We start from the raw sequence: 20,479 nt of genomic DNA on the forward strand, positions 1-20,479 counted from the left end.
GAACCCAAATCATGTCAACCCCAGATGTACTGTTTATTGAAAGTGGCCCTCCCAATGCCGAGCCATATGGCTGTTATGAGCTATGGTGAAAGGGTTACATGTGAATTAGTTTTAATTTTCCAAACTTCCTTCAATTTGGGAAAACTTCCATTTGAGTGGAAACTAGCACATGTAATTCTTTATTTAAGAAGGGTGAGAGAAAGCAGTTATCTTACAATGGCCGCAGGGAGGATATTAAAAGCTATTAATAAAGATGTTATAGAAGGGCACTTGGAAATATTCAAGTAATGAAGTAAACTCAATATGGTTTTGTGAGAAGAAAATCAAGTTTTACCATTTTATTGGTGTTTTCTGAGAAAGTGATACAGGCTATAGATAAAGGGGGAAACAAAAACCATTCTGGGACCTCAACAGGTGGATTAGGAAGTTTGCAGATGATATGAAGGTGGTTGCTGTGGAAAGCACAGAAGACTGCAGACATGGGCAGAGAAATGGCAGATGGAGTTTAACTCGACCAAATGTGAAGTGTTGCACTTTAGGAGATCAAATGGAAAGAAACAATATACAGTTAAGTGTAAGATGCATTAAAGCATTGAAATGCAGAGAGATATTGGGGTTCAAGTCCATAACTTCCTGAAAGTGCTACACAGACTGACAGGGTGGTAAATAAGGCATACGGCATGCTTGCCTTTATTAGTTGAGGAACTGAGTTCAAGAGTTGTGACGTTATGTTGCAGCTTTATAAAACTTAAGTGCCATTATAAAGAGTGGTGGGTGTCTGGAATGCACGGCCTAGCATGGTGGTGTAGACAAGTATGATAGAAGTATTCAAGAGGTTCCTGGATAGGCACGTGAATGTGCAGGAAATAGAAGGATATGGACATTGTGTATGCAGAAGGGATTAGTTTAGTTGGGCATTTGGTTACTAATTTAACTAGTTTGACACATTGTTGCCTGAGCGACCTGTTCCTGTGTTGTACTGGTTTATGTTCTAATAACGATGCTTTCAAACCCACAATTCTGGCCATCAATTGGTACTTGATATGGTGCTCAGAATACATTATTGCTGAGCTACACCAACAGCAACCCCACCCCTAATCCCATAGCTTCAACTTGCATGAATGAGAGAGGCATCATATGTAAGGGAGTATCACCTCTTGCAAGTTCTCTTTTAAGTGACACATCTTTCTGATTTGGAAGTATATTACCACTCCTTCATCTTCACTGGGTGTAAATCCCGAAACTCCCTACCCAACAGTGGTGTGGGAGTACCTTCAAAAGAACAGCTACTGTGGTTCAAAAATGCAGCTGCATTTCAGGAATAGGCAATAAATAGTAGTTTTGCCAGCAACATCCAGGTTTCAAATATGAATATGTACATAATTATTTTTATTCTACAAAGAGCAAGTAAATGTAGCATGAAATTATATATAATGTTGATATAAGTAAACCTCAGTCCAACTTGTAGCCTATTGGATAAATGAGAGATCTTCAGAAATTAACATGAGGCGGGGCACTTGTCTGAAGTTGTAATAAAACAAAAGTGAAATATTTTGAGGAGGACGGTCGGAGAATCAGAGTTAGAATGACAAAGCAAGGAAACAAGAACTTCAGCCCAACTTGTGCATGCTAAAGATGTCAAACTAAGATGGTCAGAGTTCCCTACATTTGGTCCATATCCCTCTAAATCTTTCTAACCTATGTAACTGTCTGAATATCTTTTAAATGTCATAATTATACCCACCTCTACCACACCCTCTGCAAATTGTTCCATATACCTACCATTCTCAATGAAAAACTTGCCCCTCAGTCCCTGTTAACCTTGTCCACCCCTCCTCCTGACATTACCTTATAGGCCCTCTGACTTTAGACTCCTTACTAGACTATGACCATCCATTTTATCTGTGCCTCTCATGAATTCATAAACATCACATTCATCATTCCAAAGAAACCAGTCCCTGTCTGTCCTGTTAGTTCTGTCTATCAGACCCTCCAGTCCTAGCAACATTGATGTGAATTGTTTCTGCATCTTCTACAGCTTAATCACATTCTTCCTACAGTAGGTGACCAGCACCGTGCACAATACTCCAAGTGTAGTCTCTGTACTGGTTATAGCCAGGGTGGTAATGGGGACAAGCTCCCACTACCTATTAAATGCTCCCTATGACATGCACCTCTAATAGCTTCTGATAATGAAGCCCAGTTCCTGACCACATGAAACCATTTCTACTGATATGAGAAGGGGCAAAGGAAGGTTACTGGTGCCTTAAAACCAGTCACTTTGGGCAGATGGGGCTCGTCACCCATGGTTGACTGCTCATCGAGGAGAAGGAAAACTCTGATCTCAAACCTCTACTGCCTTGTGTCTACACCCACTCATGGAGAAGGCTTCAGGAATAAACCCCCGAGGGAAAAACCCGGAGCTGGTGTCCCCAAGTCCTACTTGAGTTCAATGCTGACTGGCAACTCCTGCGATGCTGCTGGTATCAAACTGCTCTACAGCATCGAAGCCCTTACCATTCATTGTGTATGTCCTGCCCTGCTTTAAATTCCTAAAATGCAAGAATTCACACTGGTCCAAAGTTATTTTACATCTGTCATTTATTGCCCAGTTTCCAAGCTGTTACCCTTGATGACTTCTTAATTGTCCATAATACCACCGATGTCAGTGTGCTCCACAATCTTACTCTCGTACCACCTACGTTTCAAACAAATCATTTATGTAAGATAAAAAATGGGGACCCAGCAACAATCACTGTGGCACACCACTTGTCACAGGCAATCTGAAAAACAATTCTAACTACTAATACCAAGTCAATTTTATATCTAGTCAGCTAGCTTACCCAAAGATTCTATGTAATCTAACTTTCCAAATCAGCCTACCATGTACGCTTATCAAAAGCTTATCAAAAGACTTGCCAAAGTTCACATAGATGATTTCTAATGACCCAAAATTGCCAATCTTCTTGGTCACTTATTTAAAAAACTCAGTCAAATCCACGAGACACATGTTTCCATGCACAAGTCCACATCGACTCTCCCTAATCAGACCTTGCACTTCCAACTGCAGACAGGTCCTATCCCTCACAATTTGCTCTGGCAATTTTCCTGCCTCTGATGTCAGGTTTACTGGCCTATTGTTCTCTGGCTTGTCCTTGCAACCTTTTTTAAATAAAAGCACAATAAGAGACACCCTCCAGTCTTCCAGTATTTAGACTAACAAAGTTATAAAAATCTCTGTCAGATATCAAGAGTCTCTTCCTTTGCTTCCCGCATCATTCTAGGATACAATTAGTGAGAAGCTGCAGATGTATAAAAATATATGCTGTTCAAGATCACTAACATCTTTTCATTCATTATTGCAATGAGCCAATGGCTTGAAATGGAAACACACACACACACACATTTCAAGAGACTAAACACCTTCTACCTGTGCATAAATGCCCATTGTTGTGGAGGTAGTAGCCGAGCCTACAGGAACACTTAAAGCTGCCGATCACATTTTGACACCTCTGTTGGCACGGGGACCTGTTTCCCGCACATTCATCAATATCTGCAAAACAACCACACACTGGAATTAGACTGAAGAGTGATCATTTAAATACTGTCATTCCTTGTACATTTCACTGAATCACTTCTGAATAAATATTCCAATAAATAGAAATCACGAATTAGATTTGGATTACTTCAATATGCTTGGATTTTGGGTATTGGTGGTTTAAATACCATATTTTAAAAATAGATTCATAATATAAAAATATCTCATGCTTCATTCTGATGTTTGTAATACTGCTTTCACCTTTGAACAGTGAAAACAAAGACTGCATCTATGATTTTTCATACAACCCCAGGACATCTTTAGCACTTTACAACAAATTTTGAAAATTATGTAATATAGCAAATAGGCACAGAAATCCTTTAAATCATTCCACCGAGATTCAACACTGAGCATCATAGGAAGTCATTCCTGCCTGTGGCCATCAAACTTTACAACTCCTCCCTCAGAGTGTCAGACACCCTGAGCCAATAGGCTGGTCCTGGACTTATTTCCACTTGGAATAATTTACTTACTATTATTTAATTATTTATGGTTTTATATTGCTATATTTCTGCACTATTCTTGGTTGCTGCGACAGTAACAAAACCCAGTTTCCCTTGGGATCAATAAAGTATGTCTGTCTGTCTGTCAGCATATACAACCCTGAGATTTATCTTCTTGTGGGAAACCATAGTAACTACAAGAAACACAGTAGAATCAATGTGAGAACACCCCAGCAAGATGGACAACAAGCAAGGAGCCAAAAAAACAGACAAACTGTGGAAATAAAAAAAAGAGAAAATATATTAAGTAGGTAATATTGAGGATATGAGATGAGGAATCCTTGAAAATGAATCCAAAGACTGCAGGAGCAATTCAGTGAAGTGGCAAGTGAAGATTAGTGAAGCTATTCCCTCTGATCAAGAGTCTGATAGTTGAAGGGTAATAACTGCTCCTGAACTTGGTGCTAGTCTTGAGGCCCCTGCAACTTCTTCCTAATGGCAGCAGCAAGAAGAGCGCGTGGCCTGGATGATGGGGGTCTTTGATGTTGGATGCTGCTTTCCTGCAAGAGTGCCCCATGTAGATGTGCTCAATGGTGGGGAGGGCTTTACCCATGATGGACTATGTCATACTCTTCACTTTTTGTAGGCTTTTCTGTACAAGGGTTTTGCAGTTTCCATACCAGACCGTGATTCAACAAGTCAATATACTTCCATCACAGTTTGTCAAAGTTTTAGACGACATGCTAGATCTTCACCAACATCTAAGGAAGTAGAGGCTCTGCCAGCTTTCTTGATAATGGCACAAATTTCAAAAGTTCAAAGTATATTTATTATCAAACTATGTATACCGTACTCAACCTTGAGATTATTCTTCTTGCAGACAGACACAAAACAAAGAAACACAACAGAATCCATTTAAAGAAAACGGAAACACACAAAACCATCAAATGTACAAAAAGAACGTATCACGTAAACTTCAAAGCGCAAACAAATAACATGCAGAACATTAAACCGCAAAATCCCCTAAAGTGAGTCCACAGCCACGAGCTGCGGAGACGAGGTTAGCTGGTCCTGGAGCTGATGACTGCAGCCAAAGTCACCAAGTCAATCAGTTCAGCACTGTGTTGATGGCTGCAGGCCAGAGCCGCAGATCCGGTTCTGTGCCGAAGCGCCTTGATCAAATTTCTCAAATAGTAAAGCACATTCGGTGATGAGGACATTAAACATCAAAATGCAGCCAAAATTGAGTCCACACCACCATGAGCCACCAAAGCAATTGAAGCTGGCAACATGGGACCCAAGCCTCCTGTACTGTGTGCCCGCAGCAGACAGAGGGAGACCGGTCAACCACAGCCAGACTGCGCTGAACATCTGTTCATCTTCCACTCTCATCCTCACCAATTTTAATCCTGCTCAACACTTCAATCAATGCGATGTAACGGAGCCACCCACGACTTTGCATTCCGCCAAAAGAAATTGACGAAGCTGACCCCAGGGATGGCTGTAGCTGCATTCCACGCCAAACCCTGCAGGAGATCACAGAAGTGCCAGATTGTTCAGCCAGGCAGAAAAAAAAAACATACTCAAAAGTGAAATTCCAGGCTATAATCATTTTCAGTTCAGAAGAAGCAGCACATCTAAATTGAGGGTTTCCAACTTGGGGCTCACAGACCCCGCTGTTAATGGTAGGGCTCCATGGCATGAAAAAGGTTGGGTACCCTTGTTTTTGATTCTAAGAGAAGTAGAGGATCTCATAGTTCTGTAATCTGTCTGTAAGATGTTGTTGTTCATCACCAGACACTTACGTGCTGGATCCAGGACAAGTCTCCTGAGATCGTAATACCAAGGAATTTAAAGTTGCTGATGCTCTCCACCTCTGATACCCCAGTGAGGATTGGCTCATGCATCTCCAGATTCCTCCTGCTGAAATCAGTAATCACCTCCTTGGTCTTGCTGACAATAAGTGAGAGGTTGTTGCTGTGGGATCACTCAGCCAGATTCTGAATCTCCCTCCAACATGCTGCTTCATTACTACCTTTGATTTGGCCAATGACAGTGGTGTCATCGGCAAACCTAAATATGGCATTGGAGCTGTGCTTAGCCTCACAGTCATAAGGCAAGAAGAGCAGGGGTCTAAGTGCATATCCTTGTGTCGCAACTGTGCTGGAGGAGATTGTGGATTGAAGATTGAAGGAGATGTCATTGCCAATCTGAACTGACTGGGCCCTGCAAATGAGGAAATGGAGGTTCCACTTGCACAAGGAGGTGTTCAAGCCAACGTCTTGGAGCTTATTGATCAGTTTTCAGGCAATGAAAATACTGAATGTAACAGTCAGGTTGAAGATTCTGCATCAAAACTGTGAAAATGTGAATAGAAGTTGATATTAAATTGCTGAAAGTTGAGGGAAGTAGATAGGAAAAGGGAAATACTTCTGATAGGGTGGGACAGGTGTGACCAGGTGATTTTAATATTGTCAGAGCCAACTGGTTTAAGAGGATAGTTAGAGAGAGAGAGAGAAAATAAAGTAAGGGACACTTTAAAGCTGAGAAATCCAGGCCAAGCTGTTGACAAACCAGAAAAAAAGAGAAAGCCGAGAATACAGAACAGATCACAGTCTTTGTAGTGAGAGAAAAACTGACATAACTTACAAAGATAATTTACAGCAGAATTGGGCAGGTCAACACAATCAGAAAAACCAAACTATGTGAAGTTCTTGACATTGATATAGAAAGCTACAAGGGGCCTAGGCAGAGATGAGGTACTATTCCTCAAGCTTATACTGGGCACCACCGGGACTGTGTGGGAGGTCACAGGCAATTTAATCACAATGGAAGTGAATGGGGAATTAACGTGATGAACAAACCTTATACTGCAACACAGTAGAGAGCAGATAATTGGATTTTAATGCTTTCCCATAAATAGTATCACAAGATGTTTTAGACCTATCTGACAGAATGATGGCGCCGAGTTTGATGGCTCATCTGAAAGTAGACACCTTCAGCAGTACAGAATCACGTTCAAACCATTAGGTGGGACTTGTCCCTACAGCCTTCCAACTCATTACAAACATGTTTCAAAAAGGAGATCCTCCCCGGCAAAAGATTTAAAATCCACCTAATTAAAAATATCAGCTACTTATAATATTGCTTGATACCTTTTATGTCAGGGAATTGCTAACAAATTTTTATCAGGAAATCAAAATTGGGCTTTTAATTACAAATCAAACCAACGATATATCAAAGTGCTGGAACTTCCTTTGTGTTTCCAAATCATGTCGCAACAGTTAAAGTTTCAGCTGGAATTCATCAGTACAGCCCTCAGGTCAAGAAGCTGAATTATGAATCAAAGACTTGGAGCACAGAACCAGAATTCACCTTCCAAATATTTCATGTTACAGAAATCATTCTCAGTAACATCTGTGATGAAAGAAGGCAATCAAAAGAAACGGTAGAAAACATGGCCTCTAAATTTCTTAAACTAAGGAGTCAATTTTGCATGAAGAGCTTCTAAATTAGCAACTACTTCCTTTTTCTACTGCATTAAAATGAAGGGTCAGAACCAATTTGGAAACATTTTTTCCAATAAATAAGTTAAATGAATCACTCCTATGATCTGTTGTTCTTTCCTCATTGGTCTCTCCTTTTTAAGCCGGCTGCTGTTTTAAAAATTCAAAGTGTACAGGGAAGTGTATTCATGAAAGCATTGGGTTGTATCTCAGAGCTTGTATTTCTAGGCCATGTTAAAGATAGTAATTCTGATCAAAAGTTAACTCTGTTTCTCCCTCGAAATGGTGTGTCACCTGATGTGTCTTCTGACATTCTCTGTCATTGGGTTATATTTCAGAGCTTTTTTTGGATGCATAATAATGCAGATGGTATAAATAATGATGAAATAATGACAGAGACTGTCAGAAGACACATCAGGTGACACACCATTTAGAGGGAGAAACAGAGTTAACTTTTGATCAGAATTACTATCTTTAACATGGCCTAGAGGTTGCCATCTTCAGCTGCTTCATCAGTGATTAGAAATGAGGATGTTTGTTAATGTACAAATTGCGCAGTTCTGTCTAATCCAGCATTAAATAAAAGGAGTCTGTTCACATTCATGCAAGACCGAACACCTTGGGCAGGTAACAAGCAAGCAACACCTATGCACCAAATCATTTTCAAAGACACGACATTCAATGCTTCTCACGTTGAACTTTATTGCCATCAGTTCCCTTGAATACCGCCATTGACCAACGCTGCTCAATACGGTCACTGTGACAACAATAGCAGGAAAGACTTTGAGTGTTCTATGGTGATTAACTTCCTTTCCAATTCCCCGAAGTCATCCACCATCTTCGCAATGTTCAAATCAGGAAAATAATGGAATACACTCCACTTTGAAATAAGACTCAAATTTCATCATCATACAGGAGAAAGCTTCCATGATTGGCTGGCACTCCATACACCACCTAAAACATACTTACACAATACTCTCAACAATTCGCTATTTCTTCTTTTCAATCACATTATTGCCACCTAATAGGGCAAGAGCAGCAGGTAAGTCAGAATAACACGATCTCCAAGTCGGACTGGACTAATTTGATAGCATTAGAGGATCAAATTCCAGGAATCTTATACTAAAGAGAACTGCAAGCGTAGCTGCAATGTTCAAAGAACTGACTCATCATCAATGACAAGTAAGAAGTGATATTTAATTAGGTTTGGCCATATCACCCATAGCGACACTCCACAATTAAAAAGATATAAAAGGCAGTCAACCTGGGCTGCACAAATGCACAATGTAATGCTAACCTAGTGCAAACTGGGTTATTAATATGCCACCAGTCACAAACTAAAACTGATTAGGAGACATTTCGTAATTTTCACCAATGATATATTTCATTGAGAAATAATGACCCACCAGATGATCCATCTATCACTGGATAAAAATGTTGACACAATGTTCTGGCCTCTAGACACATAGTTCGTTAATTGAACATCACTTCCTGGATGTAAGCTTTTTTTTATATCATTTCCTGTGCAGGTTAATTTGGATTTTGATTTGAAGCACGCAATGTAGAAAGACATTTCCATCCCCACTTTATTTGCCCTTAAAACAGCAGTTTCTGTGAGTCTTAAGCTTTCTTATCATTGGAAAATATTTAGTAGATATTTTTGACAACACATTTATCACTTATTGCTATTAAGCTATTGTTGACAATTCAATATTGAATTTTTTTTTTGAATTTGAATGAATGAAATTAATTTATTTAGGTCAGTACAAACATAACAAAAAGCATCATTTACAACAATGATTTTATAACGATGATTTCATAGGACAAAATTACAACAAAAAACATAGATATTCTTTAAAACAGACCGAAAGGGTGTAGGCTGAAGCTACAGCTTATTACGCCTACCTCTCTTACTTATACAACAACATATTTGGCGTCAAACATCAAAAACAAAAAATTTCATAATCTTTTAACCCAAAATCCAATTCCAAATATCATTTATCTACATTACTCTCATTCATTTTAAATCATGTATTTATATTTGTTCATTAAATAATTTTTTAAATAATTTTTAAAACTTGTTAAGTGTGGTGCATGTTTTTAAATTCTCTCCACAACTTTTCCATAGATTCACCCTTCTGACTGAAATACAATGATTTTTTTTACATTTGTTCTTATCCTTTGTTTTTGAAATATATATGCTCCTCTCAAACCGTGTTGACTTTCTCTCATTTGAAACAACCTTTGGATACTTTGTGGTAACTGTCCATTTTTTATTTTATACATAATTTGTATTATTTTAAAATCTACAAAATCTCTGAATTCTAAAGTGTTTAGTTGAATAAATAGTGGATTGGTTGGCTCATAATAACTTGACTTATTTACAATTCGTATAACTTTCTTTTGGAGTAGAAAAATCGAGTTTGTATTTGTTTTGTATGTATTTTCCCGTACCTCTACACAGTAAGTCATGTATTTAACATGTATTTTACTTAACTTCTTGCTGTTTCACAAGTAAGATCTAATTTAAAACCCCAAAGGAAGCTTTTGTCTCGGGTGATATTTGATAAGGTGTTTACCTCACTGCATAGCTTTATATATCAGTACTGTGAGGACAGTAGAGTGAAAAGATAACTTGCCTTCAAAGGCATCACTTGTGGACTGGAAAAGTGGCTGAGCACCTTATGCAACAATGTCAACCTCTGATCTCAGCAATGTCGATCGCCAAGCCCTGAAAGTCAGGTTAGAACATGGCACATCAGTTGCATCTTCAAGATGCTTGAGCACAACCACAGTTAGCATAGCTGCAATATGGGCCCATACCAGTGATGTAGTAGCAAGAATGAGAACAGAGTATGCTAAGTGCAAAGTCAAAATGCAAATGTAGAAAGCTCGTACAGACATGGAGAGAGCATGTGTAGAGGCTACATTGAGTGCACTCAAGGAGGAGTGTGAAGCTAAGATTGCTTTAGCCGAGGCAAAGGTGTATGAAGCAGCTGCTGACTTAGACTGCAGTGAGTCTACAGCCAGAATCAGTCATGCTTTGCCATGACAACAGCCAATGCATCTTACTAAAGCTATCATACACTGCACTGAGTGTAATTGAACAGGACGTATCTGCTCTTCATTCAGGGCCGGCAACTTGAGGTACTACTGGTTCCAGCATACCTGCAGAAGATTATTATAATCTGGCACCTTGCATCGAAGATGAGGTCTTTCTTTGGATCATGAACATGAGTCGAAGAGTTGGGTAGCTCCCCTTCCATTTTGCTTTCCATGACAACTACTGAACAACAGGGAGCAGGAACTAGGTCAACTTATATCCCTCAGTCACACATTGAGAAGAAAAACAAAAATGACAAACATTGTGTGGAGTTCGTGGAGACTCTTCAGGAGAAGTCATGTTGTGTTAGCTTCTCCACCAGATCCCAAAAAAAAAATTAGTGTTTACCCAACTTTGGTGTTTACCTCTCCCAGAAACCTGCCTGCACAAACATGAATGACTTGATGCATCCTCTTTCATGTGTATTGCTGTTAAAGTGGCATTCCATTAATTCCATGTTGTCCAGTCTTGACATAGTTCCTGCTCCCTGTTGTTCCGTTAGCCAATTTTTCACGACATGGTCCCAATTCCCAAACCATTGGCATCGACCTTGTAAATCTGGGTAATATCAGAGCCGGCATGAGTTTTCTTGTTCTTGTCTCTCACATCTGGATATTTTTGTTGGCAGATGTAATATAAGCATGAGGGGCCCAGCTGAAGACCCTGACCAGGCCGTCACCACCAGGACCTGAACCCCGGACCCCTGCACCATGCAGTCCTGACTGTTCCCAGTGTCTATATACACAGACACAGTATACAATATAATACAACTACCATATGGAAAATTTAAATTGTCCCATTCAGGCCTAAAATACCCATGGAAGAGTTCTTACTCTTGTGGGATATCATCTTTCCTGACAAGCAAGGTCATTCTGCTTGATAGGTGAAACTTGTGGCTGTGAAATGATCTCAGGTTCCAGGGCTTCCTCTGTGGTGGTTGAAAGAGTTGACTCTGAGACTGCAGGAAGTGGTTCTGAGAGCTATGAACATCTTTCTTCTCCTTTTCTCAGTTTTTCTCTCTGGATCTACTTCAATCTTTACTTCTCTCATGATCTCGATCACAGTCTTGCTCGTTGTTCTGAAGTCATTCAGGCTCTTGATCCCATTCCTTTTCATTTTCTTCCTTCTAGGATGTGTATCTAGCTCATGGGAAGGTGCATTTAGTTCACCAGAGTATTTTATTCTCTTATTAATCCTTCTGTTGTTCCATTTATGATCTGATCTCTCTTCTTGGTTTCCTCATCCACAACATTATCTCATGAAACCTTTGTTTTCGTATCTCCATTAACCCCTCTCTTTTTGGCCTTCCATTCATCCAGCTGGACTTTGGTCTTTGCACCTTCTTTGAAAAGCAGCTTCTTGCCCCCTAGTTTAAGTTCATTCATGCACAGAGTTCTTTATACTCACAAGAGCCAAATGCTTGTAACTTTTCTGAAGCTCCTTGAAACCTCTTCCAGCTTAAAACCAAGCCACATTTCACAAGTAACTGCTTGATTAACAAATTAGAAGCTTTCTCAGATACATTGCCTGCAAAAACTGTTGCAGTTGGACCACTGGTTTCATCACTTCCACAATTCCACTGATTAACATGGTTTTTCCTTTGTCAGAATCAGAATCAGGTTTATTATCACCAGCATGTGTTGTGAAATTTGTTAACTTAGCAGCAGTTCAATGTAATACATAATATAGAAGAAGAAAAAGTAATAATAATAATAATAAAATACAGTATATGTATATTGAATAGATTAAAAATCATGCAAAAATCAGAAATAATATATTTTTTTAAAGTGAGGTAGTGTTCATGGGTTCAATGTTCATTTAGGAATCAGATGGCAGAGGGGAAGAAGCTGTTCCTGAATCGCTGAGTGTGTGCCTTCAGGCTTCTGTACCTCCTACCTGATAGTAACAGTGAGAAAAGGACATGCTCTGGGTGCTGGAGGTCCTTAATAATGGACGCTGCCTTTCTGAGACACCGTTCTTTGAAGATGTCCTGGGTACTTTGTAGTCTAGTACTCAAGATGGACCCGATTAAATTTATAACCCTCTGCAGCTTCTTTTGGTCCTGTACAGTACCCCCTCCCCCTTACCAGACAGTAATGCAGCCTGTCAGAATGCTCTCCATGGTACATCTATAGAAGATTTTGAGTGTATTTGTTGACATACCGAATCTTGTCCAATATGCTTTGCAATCAGAGGCACAGAGGGTGGCACCAACATCTTTTCACCCTCTGTTACACAATGGTTCATGGTGTACAGCATGGAGGTGGTAACTTCCTTATTTTGCTTCTAGTGGATTCTATTATAAGGGATGTGGCATGCAAATGGTGGATGGATCTCCACTCAAGTTGTAGTTGTCTCAGCACAATGCGGGCTCTCCTGTTTTTACAACATTCAAGCCTAATGTAATGTGTTGGCTGTGTTATTTCACTGCCATTCTCACAGGAGTTATCTTTTCTCCAGTATAAGCTGGATATCTGCAGGCTTTAGTTCAGCATCTTTGACATGCCATTTATAGTCATTTTATGCAATGACTGAAACAGCTGAGCCAGGGTCCAATTCTGTTTTAGAAAGTGTGTTGCTCCAAAGAAAATAAAAACGCACTGCACTGTTTTTTTTTTGCTCAATCGTTTCTCGCTGCACTTTTTAAAAACTTGAATGTCTCACTGTGCTTCAACACTGAGGTAGTCATCTGGGGTTCAATAAAGTTTCTTCATCACCACTATTATGTTTCATAACTCCAAAATATCAAACTGTTTAAACGAAAGTTATAGGACCAGGAGAGTAAGTCTAACTTTGTTTTACTTTAATCGAGGCACATGTGTGTTCTGTGGTGGTGTGATGACATGTGCCATTTACGTACTTTTACACAAAATCTTCAATGTGTTATGTAAACAACAAGAATGCTGAATCAAACAATATATTTACAATATTACTTGAATATTACTGGATTATTAAATACACAATGGTGGCAGCAGCAGTGTTCTTGACTTCAAGATCTCAAAGGATTGAAAATTCCAAGCACCTACACAACAATTCCACTATGTACAATCCAAAAGAGTCAAGTTCCTACTGATCTCAAACCAGTTGACCATGCCACAAGATGGCGTCAAACTAATCAACTCGCACTCTGCTGATAGGTCTCGGCTCAAAACCATTGATTGTGGTGTCCTGCCGAAGATCTCAGCCTGAAACCGTTGACTGTATTCTTTTCCATAGATGCTGCCTGGCTTGCTGAGTTCCTCCAGCATTTTATTTGTATTGCTCACACTCAACTCATGGTTACCTGACCTAGTATTTCTGATCCCCACCAAGAATGTCATCAAGGCTGGTATTTTCAAAGTGAGAATGGTTGAAAGACTGTTTAAGACTAGTCTCTTAGACTTACCTGCCTTTGCCAAAGACTTAACAAAATAATCATTTGACGTTTTCAGTAATTAAGTTTACCATCCTATGGGTTTCAGGTGATGAATATTCTGACCTCTAGAGGCAAAGTTCATTTCCTATGAATGTCACTTCCTGAACATCAGCTGTTTTTTTTATCATTTCCTATGCAAATTAATTTGTGTTGTGCAGGAAGACATCCATCTCCATCCCCTCTTTACTTGTCCTTGAAACAGGAGTCTTAAGCTTTTTTAATATTGGTAAACACTGGTAGTAGATATATTTTGAAGGAAGTATTATAATTATCATTTATTGCTATCAATCTATTGTATTGTATGCAGCTTTGGGCTCCTTATTTTAGAAAGGATATACTGTACTGACGTTGGAGAGGGTTCAGAGAAGATTCCCGAAAATGATTCCAGGAATGAAAGGGTTACCACATGAGGAATGTCTGGCAGCTCTTGGGCTGTATTCCATGGAGTTCAGGAGAATGAGGGGGATCTCATAGAAACATTCCGAATGTCAAAAGGCCTGAACAGATTAGATATAGGAAAGTTATTTCCCATGGTAGGGGAGTCTAGGACAAGAGGGCACAACTTCAGAATTGAAGCATGTCCATTTAGAACAAAGATAATGAGAAATTGCTTTAGTCAGAGGGTGGTAAATCTGTGGAATTTTTTGCCGTGAGTGGCTGTGGAGGCCAAGTCATTGGGTGCATTTAAGGCAGAGATAGATAGGTTCATGATTAGTCAGGGCATCAAAGGGTTTGGGGAGAAGGCAGGGGAGTGGAGATGACTGGAAGAATTGGGATCAGCTCACGATTGAATGGTAGAGCAGACTTGATGGGCCGAATGGCCTACTTCTGCTCCTATATCTTATGGTCTTAAGCTATTGTTGTGCAACGAGTTGACCCTAGTCTACACAGCATAGTAATGGAATATTGCATGTGTGTGTTACCTTAACACCGATCGTGAGAATAATTGATGGTATTGTTATGCCTGCAGCCCCCTCCTTTGTGAGAATCGCAAGATCACTATTGAGTTGAGTCAAGAGACCCAGGAAATGAGAGAGAGACGTGCGGAATGTCTCGTTCCCCCAGCGATATAAAGCTACGGGACATGGCCATTGTCTCTGGAAGACGAATTTGCGAATTGAAAATACTGCTACATGGACGCCCTCAGGCAAAGTGGGCTGGTTGAGGGCGGGATTGCATCACCCCCAAACCTGATTGACATCTGCAACCCTGCGAGTCAGGATAAAAGAGGGTCTGTGGGAACAGCCCCTCAGACGCACCAGAAGAAACGCTAGCGATCCCGTAATAGCAAGAAGCCATTTGAAGGAGGCCACGTGCGTTCAGTTCCGTTGCCTGGGACTGTTGGCTGGTACCACGGAAAATGGCTTTTAGCTAACAACGGGGAAACTAACTCCCCCACTCAAAGGATTGGCATCATAAAAGACCCGGGCAAGTTTAAACCATCTCTCTCTTAAACCCAAAACGCTGCAGCTTGAACGAACTAACAGTCGCTGTTATATTTCCATCGGACAATACATTATCCCCTAGACAATGATAGAGCTATTTCTTATTGATTATTATTATACCCGCGCTTTTAGATTTAGTATTGACGACGTATATTATCTGCATGTTTGCATTAATCTTATTTTTGTGCCCCTTTTATCAATAAATACTTTTAAAAATAGTACCATCAGACTTCAACGGACCTCTCTATCTTTGTTGGTAAGTGACCCAGTTATGGGGTTCGTATCAGTATTAGTACAATATATTCAGGTACATAATGATTCTATATTGAATTTAATCTATTTTACTTAACTTCTTGCCATTTCACAAGTAAGATCTCATTAAAAACCCTGAAGGAAGTTTCCATCTTGGATGAGTTTTGAAAATGTGTTTAACTCAGTGTATCAGCACTGCAAGGGCAGTAGACACAATATCAAATTCAAAGAGAAGGCAGATGTTGCAGTTGATGGAATCTGGAGCCAGAAACCATCTGCTGAAGGAACTCAATGGGTCATGCAGCATCTGTGAGTCAAAGGAATTGTTAATTGTTTTGGGTCAAATCCCTGTGTTAAAGAGAAGGATATTATTTTGGGAACAGTAATGGTGACCTGGATTCAGAATATAGAATAACAGTTAAGGATGACAAGATATACAAAAACAAACAGTATGAGCTTCTACAAGTTTGCAAAAGGAAGCAAAAGGCAAAAGTAAACCAGACAGTTTTGATTTCTTTATTTAAGTACAAATACATTCACATTGTAGTTGGATGGTTTTTGGAGGTTTACTCCATATGTCATATTTGCTATACAAAATTTGAAGGGCTTGTGGTGCAAGCATTGTGCAAGCTTTTCTCAGCGCATAATACATGATAAACTGTGGAAATCTCCCTTTGACATATTTGTCCCTGACAGATCCCTTGTAATCTCAAACCTTCATCATTATATCCAGTACAAAATCTATTATTATGACCTCAAATTCAAGATGGCCCAGGCAACAATAATCTGCCTTGCTTGACATCACAAATATGTAGTCCCGTCATCTTTATTCTACTTAATTCAGGTATATAATGGGATAACATGGAAGAAATGATATTGTAATTGATCATCGTTGCACTTGAATCACTGAGTCAGATCGTTGACTTACAAATCAGAAGAATTACTAACGGTAAGAACGTTATTTGCAATTCCACATAAAAAATTTCTGAAACACTAGTCTTCATGCATAATCATTATTGCGCCAATTGAAAGGACTTCCTGCTATGATGTTACTACTGCTCTTTTCACGAGCACTGCACAAAGCATAGTGCTTTTCCAAGGTAAGTACAATGTAGTGTACAGTGAAAGAGTTAAAGCAATGGCCCGAGAACAGGTAGCAGCTGAAGCTATCTGTAAATTGGATTTTGATACTGGCCAGTAGCCAGCTGGAAATTGGCCATGTCTTTCCACATTGAGCCTGCTGAGGAATACATTTGGCAAGCTGACAGTTCTCTGTCATAATCCATCTATTAGATAAATCTATCTGCAGGCAACATCAGTCCCACAGCTACTGTTTCAAAGAGACTTGATAGCCCATGACAGCAATAAAGAGCTTTCCACAACCTGGCCTAAAATAACAAATCAGACATAATTACCCCAGCAGCCTAACATCTGACCAACTTAAAAGTTGGACAGGAATAAAGCAATTAGTTTGATTGATCAGAAGGGATAACGAGTATAAAGATGGGGACAGGGTACAAGCTATACAATATTATGTGTATTCTGTATTTCATGCAGTTTCCATAGGCCTGAAATTCCACTGATGGGAAGTTGATGAGATCACAAGGAAAATAACTTCATTTGCTGGTTCTATAGCAATGACAACAAAATGAAGGAAACATTTGCTACAGTTTGTGACCTGTTACTCTGTTGGGTTGATGCAATATTTTCAATTCTAGATTAAGGAACATCTGTGGAAAACCACCTTTTGATTCCTAATGTACACACATGCTCCTCCTTGCAAATCTTTTATCCACTTCTACCCATGAAAATGCAAACTGTTGCATAAGTGCCAGTAGACTTCTGGTATCTTAGCAAGTGGTCAGTTTCAATGCAAGAGACTGAACAAGTCCCGGCTGGTTACAGGGGTGCATAATTGAGCCCAATCTTGTTCTCTCCTGGGGAGGATGATTTCTGGTGACTATTTAGAGCAGGGAATTTGCTGGTCTTCTGACAACTCGTCCAGATGGTGAGCACAATTGTTCTGCAACAAGAAAATTTCCATGGGATAACGTAGTTCCTGTCATTTGACCCTAAGATTGGCAATCAACAAGCAGCTGCAATATTGAGTATCTCACACTAATCAAACAACTGAACTTCACGTTGCAGTGCTGGAAAAGGTCATCCAAATGACAAAAGCAGCAAATTAGTAAACGCTGTCATTTACATTCAGGGCATGAGGCCTATTTTGTCCAGAGGATAATGCTTCATAAATAAAACTCTGTTGTTTGTGTTAAGATGAGATGGAGAACGTGCTGCAGATAAATGTGCAATAAGAATATTAATAAATTCATAAATAAAAGCACAGACTATTTTCTAAATGGAGAGAAATTTCAAAAATCTGAGGTGCAATAAGATGTAATGTTGAGGCTTTATAAAGCACTGGTAAGGCCTCACGGAGTACTGTGGGCAGGTTTGGGCCCCTTATCTAAGAAAGAATGTGCTGACATTGGAGAGAGTTCAAAGGAGGTTCATGAAGATCATTAAGGGATTGAAAGGCTTGTCATATGAAGAGCGTTTGATGGCTCTGGGTCTGTACCACTGGAATTCTGAAGAATGAGGGCTGTCCTCATTGAAACCTACCTATCAAATGTTGAAAGGCCTTGACAGAGTGGATGTGGAGAGGATGGTGGGGGAGTCTAAGACCAGAGGACACAGCCTCAGAATAGAGAGGTATCCTTTTAGAACTGAGATGAGGAGGAACTTCTTTACCCAAGAGAGTGGTGAATCTGTGGAGATTTTGCTATGAAGTCCAAGTCACGGGGTACATCTAAGGCAGAGGTTGATAGATTCTTGATTGATCAGGGTGTGAGGGATACGATGAGAAGGCAGGAATTTGTGGCTGAGAGGGAATGGATTACCCACGATGAGACGGCAGAGCAGACTTGATGGGATGAATGTCCTAATTCTATTTCTATGTCTTATGGTCTTATAAATGATAGAATCTAGGACACAATACCTAGGTCAACCTGGTCATTGCAATAACATCCTAAGCAGCCCAAAGCTGAAAACTGCGGAAGAGAAGTGTAAATTTTGCTAGCCATGAACTGAATTGTGCTTTTTCAAGGAAATGATTGTCAAATATAAACTCCATTCATGCCTATTTCAGTGGAACAGATATGAATGGAACTAACTTGCAAATTCCTATCTGCATAAACAAAATAGCTCACGAGTGTAAGAGTATTTTCTAACTTAGCAAAGTCTAGGCCAGATTACAAATGCCTCCATGCTTCTAAGCATCAAGATAGAACAAAACATTTATATTAAAATACTTTGTTTCCCAGCCTGTGTTTGCACCTTAGCTTACTAGGCTATTGGGTCTCTTCAGTCACAAACTACTGATCTGTCAACATCAGGGATCTAATGTGTGCACAGTCACAGTACCTGTTACCCATGCAATGTAAAATATTCCCACCCTATGATACTGCATTCCATCTGTCTTACAACTGTTGACAATTCAAAAGAAGATTTTCATTCTGTTTCTAAACCACATAGAACTGAAAATGATGATTAAAATACTGTTCAATTTTGCAGGTTCTCTCACTGCAGGGTAAAGGAAACCGACTAACTCCAAAAGTGAAAGATTCTTCATGAGTCATTTGACTCTTGCATAATAGTGTGATCTGATGATAACCATCCACTAACCATCATCCCTTCTTATCCCTTGAAGACAATCACGCAAAGATTTCCATGCAAGGAAGTATGGTTATAGATAATGAGGAAAACACTCAAGGAATAATAACTCCTCCAATGTGGCTTTTATTTCAATATTTCGAAAACATCTGGCTTGATGGGGTTTGGTGTATGAATCAGTACTGTGAGACAGAGCACGTACTTGATGCTAAGCAGGACAAAGGCATGAACAATGTCAACTCTCTCAACCGTCATGATGAGAGACTCTTGTGTCAATCATGAAAATTAATCTTAATGACACAAGAGAAGGATATACTGGCACTGCCCAATATCATGACCTAACTGAAACTTACTGAACTTCATGCATCTGGAAATTTTTTGAGTGGCATAATTCCCTTACAATATTTCTGCAGCTGCGAAACTTTCATTCTCTATTAGATCTTGAATTTGTTGAACAATAAGAATAACAAATTAAAGTTTTACAATCACTCATCCGGTCATTGTATTTTTTTCTATGCTCTCTCCAAAAGAAAGCTTGTTTTACTAAATTAGTTCTTCAAAGTCATATCTTCATTCTTAAGAATTGGGAATACTTTTTGAACATACTTCAAAGGACAAGCATTTTTTTCATGATCATGGAGACATAGAACCAGAATGTCCTGTGATTTTGAGAGTTGGTGTGGGACAGAATTGGCCCAGATGATTACACAACTATCCCAATCAAACTTATCTTGCTTTTGCTCACAAGAAAATGAGGGATAGGGGTCTGAGCAGTTAAGCTACTGTTCATTGATTGCCATCCTATTGACAATTGGGAAATCAGACTGTGAAATGGTTTAGCCTTTCAAGAGAAGATGTAAAGAATAACTGATGTGGGATTGGTCATTGGTGGGTAAGGCAAAACATTTCCTGGCATATCCAAGGAAATTCCACTTGCTAAAGTGAGTGCTATAGTAATGGAATTCTGTGGACAGAAAACAGGAAGACCCACAAAAGGATGCTACAGAAATGGAAAATGACTGTTGAGATTCTCCTTCTAATCTCT

General features: G+C 39.5%; 1 protein-coding gene across 1 annotated transcript in view; it reads right to left on the reverse strand.

Moving 5' to 3' along the window:
- Positions 1 to 20,479, reverse strand: part of LOC132397542 (kielin/chordin-like protein) — a gene marked incomplete at its 5' end in the record, with an annotated part of 349,645 nt that overhangs the window by 168,927 nt on the left and 160,239 nt on the right. The window contains one exon of the mRNA XM_059976368.1: positions 3,431 to 3,553. Within this exon, the coding sequence (XP_059832351.1) occupies positions 3,431 to 3,553 (123 nt within the window). The remainder of the gene's footprint in view (positions 1 to 3,430; positions 3,554 to 20,479) is intronic.

This window comes from Hypanus sabinus, chromosome 7 (assembly GCF_030144855.1).
Source record: "Hypanus sabinus isolate sHypSab1 chromosome 7, sHypSab1.hap1, whole genome shotgun sequence".
NCBI lineage: Eukaryota > Metazoa > Chordata > Chondrichthyes > Myliobatiformes > Dasyatidae > Hypanus > Hypanus sabinus.